At 37.9% G+C, this 14047-nt stretch overlaps 2 protein-coding genes across 4 annotated transcripts in view; one reads left to right on the forward strand and one right to left on the reverse strand.

The window, feature by feature from the left end:
* Positions 1-7: 7 nt before the first annotated feature.
* On the forward strand, positions 8-9393 carry daw1 (dynein assembly factor with WDR repeat domains 1). The gene is made up of 13 exons (XM_068709078.1): positions 8-105; positions 316-388; positions 998-1142; positions 1932-1990; positions 2098-2220; positions 2320-2419; positions 2683-2790; positions 3417-3523; positions 3672-3774; positions 4194-4308; positions 4442-4518; positions 8524-8686; positions 8878-9393. Exons 1-13 carry the CDS (start codon positions 66-68, stop codon positions 8910-8912), a joined length of 1248 nt encoding a protein of 415 aa, XP_068565179.1. The 5' UTR covers positions 8-65; the 3' UTR covers positions 8913-9393.
* Positions 9394-10136: 743 nt separating this feature from the next.
* Positions 10137-14047, reverse strand: part of sphkap (SPHK1 interactor, AKAP domain containing) — a 46356-nt gene continuing 42445 nt past the window's right edge. For all 3 annotated transcript variants that reach the window (XM_068709057.1, XM_068709066.1, XM_068709048.1), the window contains 4 exons: positions 12974-13057; positions 12295-12344; positions 11460-11644; positions 10137-10687 (listed from right to left, as the gene is read on the reverse strand). In XM_068709057.1, the coding sequence (XP_068565158.1) occupies positions 10535-10687; positions 11460-11644; positions 12295-12344; positions 12974-13057 (472 nt within the window). In that variant the 3' untranslated portion in view covers positions 10137-10534. The remainder of the gene's footprint in view (positions 10688-11459; positions 11645-12294; positions 12345-12973; positions 13058-14047) is intronic.

Raw genomic sequence — 14047 nt, forward strand, 5'->3', positions numbered from 1 at the left:
GGTTTGTTGTTAGCTGATGTCAGAGAGGACAGGTCGATGTGAAGTTGCTTGAAAAACATCGAACAATGAAACTCAAGCGGTTCCTTCTGAGATACTATCCACCGGGTAATACGAATCATTTTAATGTGTCCTAGTTACGTTTTATTTACGTGAATATGCCACTGGTGTAGAGGAATGTTTTCAACTTGCTGTAGCTAACACAAACAACTATAATGTTGGTTAACTGAGGACGCGTTAAGCCTAGCTAGGATAGTCTATTCAATGCAGCCGGCACGAGAGGTCGTTCCTGGTTCAATTCGTTTGTTCTGCTCTCAGGTATAATCTTGGAATATGAGAAAGGAGGATATTTGAGGACCAAATCGATCGACCTATTGGATTTGACTCCAGAGTGCGTGAGTTGTTTCCAGTCATGTTAGTTAGCTAACTGCTCAGTGGGTAACTGATTACTTTGTGATTCAGCCCTATCTGTCACCTCGACACTCAATATGAGGTCAATGATGGTGTTCATCACCAAAACACCCAACCAACATACATGTCCACTGTTGAGAATGTGATATAAACAACACTTAAAACACACCGAACACTAGCTAACACCCATTGCACTGTTTAGCCTAACCATCTAGGGTTAAGTTAGTAACGCTAGTTGTAGTTAAGTTAAGTTGTAGGTAAGTTATAGGTTTTTAAACAAGTGACTTACCACGATCTGGTTTTTATATTACTTTGTTTTTTTGAATTTGTTTTAGATACCACACAACACATCATTCATATTTGGGTAAAGAGCTGAATGTAATGCCTGTTAAGCTGCATTTAATCTTCAACAGTCTCATTTCTACATGCTTGTACCGAACATGTTCAACTTCTAAGATTTACTGAAATGATAATTATTATTTTATATGTATTTTTTCCTCATGTTATCACTTTTTAAATTATCCTTATCAGTGGTTCTTAAGTATAAAAATGTGAAAATAATAAATGTATATATTTTCCCACCTTGCAGAACAAACCCAGATGAGTTGTTGGCTGAAATCAGGCAATCAGAGCCTCTGATCACCGAGTCCCGGGCTGTTCAGGTCAAACAGCTGATCCTTCGACTTCAGCAGAAACAGGGCCAACAGGACCACCACAGGTTCTGTTTCTTTAAGGTCAGACACTGGACTCAGACTTACATTACTGGCCAAATATAAATAAATCAACACAATGACGTGATATCTAGGTTCAATGAAATATGCGATTGGTGGAGATATTCATACGTTTTCCATTACAGTGTATAGATATTCAGGGTCCCAGGACAGCTTATGTAGAAAGTCTTTTGTATCGGTACAAATATTCTTGGCACATAGATTTTGCATCCGATTGAGCTACTAAGATGAACGTTAGTGGACTTTGCCTTCTGTAAAGCTGTTTTACTCTATTACACACAGGCAGCTGAAAATATTTTTGGAAGATGACATTTTTGGCAACATCAGCTTATTACAGCAGTATATTACTTCCCTGATCGTTGCACTTTATCAATGTTATTTACATCCGTGGAAAGTGTGAGTAGTAAAATCAGCCAGTGCTTCAAAAAGACACTAGAGAGCAGCAGTGGTTAAGTTATTAAGTCTCAGAATTAGAAGCCAAGTAAGCGTGTCAACAGTCTGATAACATGATAAAAGCAGGTGGTTCATAGGTGCATTAGTGAATACCCAGGACTTCATTGGTAAGAGATTAGGGTTTGTTCTGTGGCTGTAGCTCAGAGGATATGGATGTTTTCTGCTTGTGTCTAAAACTGGTGACTCTGGTAACAAGGAGAGAAAATCCTTTCCCTTTAATTCAAAGTCAGAGTAATTAAATATGGGTATTACATGGGTAATCTTAAAGATGAATGAAGTAAATAACTATATTGCCTTGGAGGTTTTAGCAAATCTTTCTCTGATCTTTTTTTTTTGTAGAGGCTTAAGGCGCACATACTGCCGCTGACCAACGTTGCCTTTGATAAATCCGGGTCACGGTAGGTTTATCTGCACCACTCAAAATTCTCTCACTTTGGAATATAGGAAAAGCTATGTATTCGTGTTTGTTGTATTTTTCTTTACTCCTCTCTCTAATACTCTGCAGGTTTATAACTGGGAGCTATGACAGAACTTGTAGAGTTTGGGACACAGCCTCAGGCACAGATCTGCACACGTTAGAGGGTCACAGGAACGTGGTTTATGCAGTCGCATTCAACAACCCCTATGGGTAATCAGCTGTTGCAGCAAATCTCTCATAGCATCTGAGACTATTGCTCTATTTGACCCTCAGTTTCCTTGTTTTTTACTTTATCTTTCTGAAACTTAGAGACAAGATTGCCACCGGCTCTTTTGATAAGACCTGTAAACTGTGGTGTGCTGAGACGGGCAAATGTTTTTATACCTTTTGCGGACACACGGCAGAAATAGTATGTATGACCATCTGTTTTAACTGAACAATTATTCCAGTACTGTTTGTTATTAGTCAACTGTTGTCGCATATGCTATAGGCTACTGTGCAAATTCAGTATTTATGCCTTTAGTAAGGCCCAAGGCCAACTGAGCATAGTTTAATTATTGTACTAGTATTATATTCTAGTTCTTAGATAGTAAATGAGTCTGACACATCCTTTTTGGCTTTGTATCTGAATCCAGCACTAGCAACGGTTAAAGAGAGTTTTGTATCATGTAGGTGTGCCTGGCATTCAACCCCCAGAGTACCCTGGTAGCCACAGGGAGCATGGATGCCACTGCCAGGCTGTGGGATGTGGAGACTGGGGAGGAGGTGGCCTCTCTGACTGTGAGTCATCTTTTCTTCACTTACTCAATGCCTCTCTTGCTCCTTTTTTTCCCTCGATATCCAGGCTCACATCCATTCATTAATAATGCATTAATTAACAGTTTATTCACTTCCAAGAGTAATTATTCCTAAATTGAGTGTTGTTACCCCTGCTGATGGAGTACTTTCCACCGCCACATATCCACCCATGATCTGCTGGTGAGTGTAACTGCAACTCTTTATTAAGAATAATAACCCATTCCGAGGTGAGCGTAGTGAGCTCTCTTTGATGTGCAGACTGCACAGTGGGTCTGTGGTGTGACTGCTTGGTTGGCTGGCTCTGTCTCAGTGAGAAGCAACTCTCTGCAGCTCTCTCTGTTCTGTCATAATACACACCACGAGGAATCCATGATGCTGAGAGCAGTCAATTCAGCATATAATCTTAAATGCATGTTCATTGTTATCTATTTATTTCAAGAATTTAAGAATCTACCTTTAAGGCTTAAGTCTGTATTGTTTTTGATAAATTCTATTGTGTATTTCATGTGCATATTCATCCATAGAGGTAGAGAAAGAGAAGGATTGTATATCAGAGACGTAATTGTAACAGTGAGGGATGACGCTGTCTGTTTTTCCATTTCATCCAGGGTCACACTGCAGAGGTCCTTTCTCTGTGCTTCAACACAGTGGGAAATCAGCTTGTCACCGGCTCCTTTGACCACACCGTCGCTATATGGGATGTTGCTTCAGGAAGGTCAGACGCGATAATTGTTATTGCGATGTATGAATCGATTTCTGAATGTGTGTCGTTATTCACACTGTACAGGAAATGCCTAACACTAATAGATTCTGCACACATGAGTGCACAACTGACTCATTGCTGCTTTTTCTGTTTTTCTCAGACGTGTCCACACTTTGGTTGGTCACGGGGGGGAAATCAGCAATGTTCAGTTCAACTGGGATTGTTCCCTCATAGTCACAGGCTCCATGGACAAAACCTGCAAGGTGAACTATCATCAGCTTTATTTAACTCTTCCTAATACAATTATTTTGCCAAAAAGTCTATTTCCGACTGTTTGTTATTCATTCATTACATTCATTAACATTTTAAACTATTACAACTCAAGAGATGTGAGATTTATTTCCCACTCTCTGGCTCTCCCCACCCCCTCTCTCTAAGGTTTCCATCATTTAAAGGAGAAAAATGTAATCCTAATATGTTAATTATGCCAAGATGAGTCATGCTCTGACAAATTACCCACCTCACTGTATTCCTCTCGGGGAGATGGTTAAAGTAAAGCCCCTTAATACAGCTTCCAGCTGTTTGCAAGTCATTTTATGAGACGTTTTCTTTGAGATGTTTTTCACTTTTTTTCTGTTTATGTATAATTATTGTTTTGTGTTATATGTGTGTGTATTTGCAGTTGTGGGAGGCAGTCAGTGGGATGTGTGTGGCCACCCTAGTTGGACACAAAGAAGAGGTGCTAGATGTGTGTTTCGATCTAAGGGGTCAGCTCATTGCTAGTGCCTCTGCTGATGGTGAGACCAACGACCCACTGACTAAAAGTTTACATTACTAGTAAAACATAAAGTAAAAGAATATACACATATATACATATATACATGTAAAAAAGTAGAGTCCATATCCCTGCCCATCCCCCATCTCTGTCAGGTACAGCGAGAGTGTTCAGTGCAACCACACATCAGTGTCTTGTGACCCTTGAGGGCCATGATGGAGAGATCTCCAAGGTAAGTACTTCTCATTTTAAGAAAGATGTAAAAATGAGTCTATTCCTTACATTCTGTAACTATGTATGTATCCCGTAGGATTAGTTCTAGTGTATCTCTCTTAAGCTATGGAGCTAGCTGTATGGTAACAAAACCTTTACTTGTGTTTTAGCTCGTCACAGTGGAACAGAGTAGAAGGGAGTTAGGACCTAGGCTCTTTGTATATAGTTGCATCAGAATCCTGTCAACCTTTGATATGAACAAACATAGCATCAGGAAATATAATTGTACCCATTATTAGACCGTTATCTCACAGACCTGTTTCGGACTACGTATTCTTATAATGGGCCATGGGACACAACCTCAAGTTTGTGGATGCACCAGACAAGTTTCAGGTGTAAACATGTACATGTATGTGTAAACATGTACTCTCAGTGGGTAGCTACATCTCTCCTGGCCAGGGCTGTAAGTAGGACATCGCCTCTACTTGCCTTGTTAACATTGGGTAAATGTGATGCTGAAGTAGAGGGACAGTAGTTCAGGCTTCAGGCTGTTGTGTGCTCACTGTCACATGGTCAAACTCTGAAAGTAGGACATAGGACTGGAGTAATCCTTCTGCTGATCGGACTAATTGAATCTGTAGCTTCCAAGTTAGATGTCTTCTAGGTAGCTCTCCATGAGAAATTACAAAAAAAATTGTCATTTCTGACCATAAGTTAGCATGGTTTGACCTTATATTATTAGCCTCTGAACTCGGCACCAAATGTTCCTCAAAAATAACTTTTGCTGTTGTTATAACATTGCCTGGCATTAGTCCAACTAACACATACTCTGGCATTAGTTGAGTGTATGATTTTTTTATACCTCACACTGACCTTGTACTTTAGTGATTTTACTCATGTACCATTTTCCTTGCCTTGCTTTTCACAAGTGTGTGCGCTTCCTGCAGGTTCTGGCCCAGAGGGTTTCTATGTACAAGGGGCTTAGAGGTTACCTCTGTTTACTGAAACATCAGGCAGTCAGTAATACGTAGGCAGGGTGGAGGCACATTTGAGAGGATTAGGACACTAATCTCTCCCTAACAGGACAGCTCTCCCCCTCCCTCTTTGCTTCTTAACCATGATGTTTTTATGCCTCTGCTCAAAGGTCATCATACTATATACTATGACTTTTTTTCGACATACTATACTATGACTTTTTTGACGTTTTTGGACATTCCACAAAATTACATTTTTCAACACACTATACTATGACTTTTTTTTTTAAATACTATACTATGACTTTTTTCAACATACTATACTATGACTTTTTACGACATACTATACTATGACTTTTTTCAACATACTATACTATGACTTTTACGACATTTTTGAACATTCCATAAAATTACTTTTTTTCGACCTACTATACTATGACTTTTTTTCAACATATTATACTATGACTTTTACGACATACTATACTATGACTTTTTTTCGACATACTATACTATGACTTTTACGACATACTATACTATGACTTTTTATGACATTTTTGAACATTCCATAAAATTACTTTTTTTCGACCTACTATACTATGACTTTTTTTCAACATATTATACTATGACTTTTACGACATACTATACTATGACTTTTTTTCGACATACTATACTATGACTTTTACAACATACTATACTATGACTTTTTATGACATTTTTGGACATTCCATAAATTACTTTCTTTCGACATACTATACTATGACTTTTTTTCAACATACTATACTATGACTTTTACGACATACTATACTATGACTTTTCAACATACTATACTATGACTTTTTTCAACATACTATACTATGACTTACGACATACTATACTATGACTTTTACGACATTTTTGGACATTCCATAAAATTACTTTTTTTCGACCTACTATACTATGACTTTTACAACATACTATACTATGACTTTTTTTCAACATATTATACTATGACTTTTACAGCATACTATACTATGACTTTTTAACATACTATACTATGACTTTTACAACATACTATACTATGACTTTTTCGACATACTATACTATGACTTTTTCGACATACTATATTATGACTTTTTCGACATACTATACTATGACTTTTACGACATACTACACTATGACTTTTACGACATACTACACTATGACTTTTACGACATACTATACTATGACTTTTACAACATACTACACTATGACTTTTACGACATACTATACTATGACTTTTACAACATACTACACTATGACTTTTACGACATACTATACTATGACTTTTACAACATACTACACTATGACTTTTACAACATACTACACTATGACTTTTACGACATACTATACTATGACTTTTACAACATACTATACTATGACTTTTACAACATACTACACTATGACTTTTACAACATACTACACTATGACTTTTACGACATACTATACTATGACTTTTACAACATACTATACTATGACTTTTACAACATACTACACTATGACTTTTACGACATACTATACTATGACTTTTACAACATACTATACTATGACTTTTACAACATACTACACTATGACTTTTACGACATACTATACTATGACTTTTACAACATACTATACTATGACTTTTACAACATACTATACTATGACTTTTTATGACGTTTTTGGACATTCCATAAAATTACTTTTTTTCGACATACTATACTCCGTCTTTTTATGACTTTTTTCGACATGCTATACTATGACTTTATTTTCGAAATACTATACCTTTTTTTCAACATACAATACTATGACTTTTTTAAAAATACTATATCATTTTTATGACTTTTTGACGTACTACACTATGACTATACTGTCTTCTATGACAAACTACACTGTGATGTTTTTTTAAAAACTTATGCAATGACTTCATTTTGACATACTATAGTATACTATACTATGATGTTTTATGACGTTTTTTTGACATGCTATATTTTGACTTTCGTTTTGACTTTGAAGTTTGACTTTTTTCAATTGAGTATTCTATCCCTTTTCTTGATTTTTTTGACCTAACATATTACGACATTTCTTTTTTACATACCATGAATCAAACTAAATAGTATGGTATGTGAAAAAGTCATTTAAAAAAGTCTTTAAAAAGTCATAGAAAAGTATGTCTAAATATTCCTAATATAGTATCTCGTAAAAAAGTAATGGTATATGTCAAAAATAGTCATCGTATAGTATGAATAAAAAGTAATTGTATAATATACAACTATATATCAGCTGTATTCTTGCACTTAACCTTTACCAGAATGACACATTCGTAATGCCATATTTTCAGCATACTTACTTTATAGTGCTTTAAAGCTGAGAATAAACAAGATGGCTGAGTAATGTAGTTATTAATAAACAACTATTGAATTAGTATGCAATAGTTGTTTATTGTTCCTCTTTCCTGATGGTTGAATTTATCTCTCCTCCGTCCATTTAAAACTGTTTTTTTACCATTTTGTGTTCTTTTTCTTACCATTTTGTGTTCTTTTCATAGCTTCCCCTTTTATCTTCTTCCTCCAGTCTTCTATCGTTGTCAGCTCCTTCGCTAGTCATTTTCCATTTCCTGTCTAGGGTCACTCCTTGGTGCTCAGTTCAGAGTTTTAATAAAAACATACTTTACTCTTATGGCCATCTAGTGCCAGCTTCATTTAATTATCTCTTCCTGTACGTCACTATGGGGATAGAAAACCACTCGGGTAACAATAAACGCAGGCTCCAACACAATCAGCTTCAGCCATGATTTTTGGAAACCTCTACTGTAAAAACTAAGTAGTGCCACTGGTGCCTTTATCCTCCTCCAGTATTAAAAGTTAAATGACCTCCGTGGAATAATGTTGCTGATGTGTTAAGTGTTCTCAACTCACTCATTTCCCCATCGCTTGTAGCTCATTATCCTACGCTCATGTAGCACACACACACACACACACACACACACACACACACACACACACACACACACACACACCTCTGAATAAAACCTACTCTCTTGCCTCTCTTGTCAGATCTGTTTCAGCCCCCAAGGTAGCAGGATCCTGACTGCCGGCTCAGACAAGACAGCCCGTCTGTGGGACGCTCAATCTGGAGTCTGCCTACAAGTCCTGGAGGGGCACACCGACGAGATCTTCTCCTGCGTCTTCAACTATGAGGGTGACACTATCATTACAGGTATACACTTACACAACATCTGGCTGCCACGCATACATCTGATAACCATGCACTGGTAAAACACAGCCTTGGGCAGCGAATAAACTGCTTCTGGCCAGCCGTCAGAAATACTTAGATACCCATTTTAGATGAAAAGCTTGCAGCTGTGTCCTTCCACGCAGCCACCTGTTCTTGTTTGTGCTCTCCTGCAGGCAGCAAGGATAACACATGCCGAATCTGGTACTGACCCGTCCCTCGACCCCTGAGAGGATCAGACGGGCATACACATGGACACAACAGTTCCCCATGTATATATCACCGTGTGTATTTCTAATTATTAAATACCTACTTCAGAATCTGAAGTCACTTTGAGGAAAGAGTCCGGTTTATGACATCTGTGTAAGGTTAAAGTGGCATTGCAAATCATCCTCGCCTGATTATACAATGTGTCTCTCTGATGTTCCTCCTGTTCCTCAATCAGTTTGAAGCTTCTTTTGTTTCCTGACTTTACAGTGTGGAAACTTTGCTCATAAAATGTAATTTGAGTAGTTTAGTCTAAAATTACGTTTTTTGGAATAGTTCTGACATTTTGGAACAATTCTTGGACAAAGCTCCTGGCCAAATTCTCCTGATATCTTTGTTTCCAGTGCCTTGTATGTTTCTGTGATGAAGACGAAGCAGTATTTTCTGAAACCACAATAAAATGACAAATGTTTTTTTCAAGTTCATATAGTTGCCAACCAATACAATGTAATACTGACGTGGATACATGTGCTACTAAACAGTGTTCAGTTCCCTTTCTGCTGAATGTTACAAATAGATCAAGCCCGCTTGTATTTCACATCACAGAAATTTATTGATGTCAAAAGATAAATACATTCAGTTCTACCGTGACAGTTTACAGCTGAATTTGTGTGCCCCGCCCCCCCCCAACACTAGAGAACTACTCAGTAGAGAAATAAACAGACCTAATTCACGTACAAATTCAACATTACAAACCTCACTCTGTCTTCCTGACATAGTAAAAGCTAAAGAGAGCAGTCCACTACTCCAAGGTGCAGAAGTTCCAAATCTACAGTATATACAGTACAGCTATCCAAAATAATCAGTTCCAGAGTAACATGGATAAGATAACATACTTACTTAGAACTGAATTTCAAGGTTACAACAGAGATGGTATGTTGGCCGATGAACACAAACAAAGATGTGAGCATTCTGCTTACTTTAAGCAAATATGCACTTTTAAGTTTCTGTCAGAAGAAGGTGAAAGAACTTTTTCTGGGCTTATGTTGAGTTGTGTAGAGAATTTAACCTGATATATCTATAGATATAGATATATCTATATATCTATATCTATATATATATAGATATATATATACTGTATATATCTATACTATACCTATAGTTTGCTTTGTTTCTCTGTCTATTAGAGAGGTGATTCTGAAATCAACCGGGTTTTTCTAATCTTCTATTGTTACTTTGCATCATGTGTGTTCATTTGGAATAAATGTACGCATCATTTGGTTGTGAGAATTGGTAATAAAAAAATAAAAAAACCTGTATACCTACAGTTTGCGCTGTGTTTGTGTGTATCTCACGAGAGTGGTGATTCTGGAAACGAAAAACATGCTTTTCTTAAAGGGAGACTGGTCCATTCATGGCTGCCAAAAGATACTAAACACAACTTCAATGGACAGATTGAGGTGTTTAAATTTCTCAAGTATGTTGATCGTGTTGTGCTTTCAACTCGCAGTAGGAGACATTGGTGTGATGAGACAGGATCTGGCAAACGGTTAGGAACATGTGAGATGTTAGAAGTGTGAGCGAATAAGTGTCTTTTTGTTTGCAGTAAGTGGAAGCTACACGGCCCTACAGCGTCTCCAGCAGCCAATCAAACAGGCTGGCCAGAGGCCGGCCCTCCTCTTCCTCTTTCTCATGGAGCTCACAGAAGTGGACCACAGCGTTGAACAAGTCTGCAACCCGCCAGGCCTTCTGAGACATCAGGTGGACCACCCTCTGGAACTGAGAGAAGACACACGGAATTCATTTTAGGTTACATCAGCGACTCACTTTAACTTTAACATTTACTGTACAATGATTGGAAGACAGCACAACTAAACAGTCTCAGTCTGTAGCATGTCATAAAAAAAGTCACAGTATAGAATGTAATAAAAAAAAAAATCTAATAAAACAGTATGCCATAAAAATGTAAAAGTGTAGCATGCCATAAAAAATTCATAAGCAGGTCAGTATAGTATGGCATAAAAATAAAAAAGTCATGTTATAATATGCCATGAAATGCCATCGTATAGTACGACATAAACATGTAAAAGACTAGTATGCCATACATAAACCTAAATATATCATAATAAAATATGCTCTAAAAATGCCATAAAAATGTCATATAGAAAAAGTCATAGTACATAGTATAGTAGTATGCCAAAAAAAAAACAACACATAAAAAGGGTCATGGTATGAAATACACATGTCACAGTATAGTATGTCAAAAAAAAAAAGTAATTCCAAATAATCATGAAACAGTCAGCGTAGCATGCCAAACATAATTCATAAAAAATATGGGACGCAATAAAAATGTCATTGTATAGTGAGACATTACAAAGTCATATTTATGCATTAATGTAGGATCATAATTGTGTGTGTGTGCATTGAGGATGTGGGCTCATGACCTCAGTACAGCCCTGCAACAGGGTTAGAATAACTAAGGAAACCTAATCAAACAAAACGTTATTTGAAAATGATTGATTGATGATGATGATTGATCAGCTGTGCCTACCTTTGCGACCCTCTTCTCTTTGGACTTCCTGAAGTAGAGAGCAGGAAGGCCCAGCTCAGAGGCAGCGATCCACTGCAGGGCCACTCTCAGCTCTGAGTCCACGCACTCGGGCTCGAGGTCGCAGTTTACCACCAACAGCACCCTGAGGTTGCTGCTGCTGCCTGCTGGCCTCTCTGAACCGCCCTCTGAAAAATCAAAGGCGACAAGAATGCGCAACTGTTTTTATTTTGTTTTTCTTCTCTAGCATAAAGGGACAACTACAGCATTTCGTTGTGACAATGTCATCATTTTTATTGACGATAAATTAACCTGATGTTTGTGTGTTTATTGTCTTATTTGTAGTATTGTTGAATCGTGTTTTTTCTTTCCTATTAATTTAATGTGCTTGTTTCGTTTCTTGTTATTCATTTTTAATTATATTGTATGTTAGGACCCTTCGAAAATATGAGGGTTCATCCTGATGAATTAACTTGTACAATAACACCTTCAATGTTAAATATGTTGTCTACGTGCCAAACCTTTGCATGAAATATGCTTTTCACTTAATAGAAAAAGGCTCAGTTTTGCAAGTCATTAAACAAAGTTGAATTAATGAATTTGAATTCATTTTGTGTTCAGACACTTCTGAAACTATGAGCCCTTCTTGATTTTTGATGTCCATCCTTAACTCAGAGAGAGGAATTGCCTCTATTGAAGCACATTTATTTGAGGGATTAATCAAAATCATGCTGTACATGGAGTCACTCAGCCGCTCTTGGTTAGTAGAGAGAAATTACAGCTAAAGGAGGTGAATAATTAAGAAGTTGATGAGATGAGAATCCATCACTACACTTACCGAAGACATTTTCCTTTGTTCCTGCTAGATGTCCTTTTTCTGTCTGCTCACTGTGAGGGGAAAAAACAATTGAAAGTTACAGTATACTATACAGACAGTATCACGAAACAAATAGTTCAACATTTTGGGAACTCATTCACTTTCTTGCTAAGAGAAAGTGAATAACTCTTATGTCAGTACGGTAAATACAAAACGACAGCTAGTTAGCTTAGTTTAGCGTAAAGACTGGAAACAGTGGGAATTAACTAATCTGTCTCTGTCCAAAGGTTACAAAAAAATCCACCTAATTTGCAGCAGAAAAGCCATGTTTCCAAAATGTCTAATGCTATTTAATATTCCTTTATTGTAATGTATTATAAATTGTTAATCTGATTGTGTTTTAAGCTGTGTTTTTAAAAAGATAAGAATAAAATAGAAGAAATGCAGAAGACCGAAGAGGCTTTGATGTCTATTAAACAGAACATTATCTGCGCTAAATGACAAAATATGTAATTAGATATAATCTGTCATGTGCCGCCTGTCACAGTCACATGACACCTGATTGCTGTGCTCTAGGTGAGAAAATGCAATATAATATCTACAGACTTTCTATCCTATTAGAAAAAAATGTCATTATGGGCATCAGAGAGACACATTAATGAGAAAGACGTCAGCAGCGGCCTGTGACAGCGACAGTTACCCGATTACTGTGATCTGAGTGGGCACGTCAGAAAAAGCATCCAGGTCTGCCTGGCCTAGGCTTGACGCGCTACTGGTCCCGTTCCTGTTAACCAATAAAAACAACAGACGGCGTTATCTCAAGACGTCCAACCACTGACGTGTGAAGAGAACAATAACCAGGCGCAGCGATGCAGGACATGTTGTTAATTAGCTGGTGATTAACATATAAATTGCAGCTGCAGCGGAATTGGACCTTTAGGGCGGGAGAGCTGGCGACTTTTCGTCCAGCAGCAAGCCTGTCTGGTAATGAGGATGAGCAGATTTGGAGGTAGTTTAGGGCGGATAGGGTGGACAGGCAGGGCTGGCAGCCGAGCCCTTGTTTCACAACATAGATCGGGGAAATGAGGTGAAGTTCAAATAAGCAGGTAGATGGAAAGGTTGCAAGAAGCAGCGAGTGTTATGGTGGTGCAGGCGACTACTACGGCTAATTAAGCATAAAGCACGCAACTAATATAATTGCCACACTGAGCAGTTTCCCCTTTCCTCATCTTAATCCATGTGTCAGTGTCAGTGTCTGCATATAGTATAATAATATGCAATTTATAATAGGTGTTTGTCATATAATTTGGTCCATAATTACAACATAATGATAATAATAATAATAATGTTGTTAACGTAAAGTGAAAACAGGGCAATTAGCTTATTTCAACTAGCATCACAGAGCAGTGGCTCAAAGTTGAAAAAGTTGGTGCAGTTGGCTGAAACAAATGAGAATTTGATGAAGTAGAGAATGGTGTAGCAAATGTTCTGAACTACGGGGGTTTGATGCGAGAGGTAACCGCCCCGTACCACTACTGCATGTAGTCGTGCATGGGGGTGCGGGCGAAGTCTAGTCCAGTATGCGAGCTATGGAGAGGGCTTCGTGGAGTCAGCTCTCTGCCATATACTGCCTCAGCAGGTGTGGATATTGCAGCAGCAGCGGGGAATAAATTGGCATTGGCACAGGAGAGCACAGGTGTCAGTAGCAATGGGCCAATGAGAGTGGGGTGAGGGTGGGAGCAGCAGCGTTCGGAGCAGTATCAAGGAGCAACGG

Source organism: Cebidichthys violaceus, unplaced genomic scaffold, assembly GCF_023349555.1.
Source record: "Cebidichthys violaceus isolate CVI_PGR_0920_01 unplaced genomic scaffold, fCebVio1.0.p SCAF_1, whole genome shotgun sequence".
Classification (NCBI taxonomy): Eukaryota; Metazoa; Chordata; class Actinopteri; order Perciformes; family Stichaeidae; genus Cebidichthys; species Cebidichthys violaceus.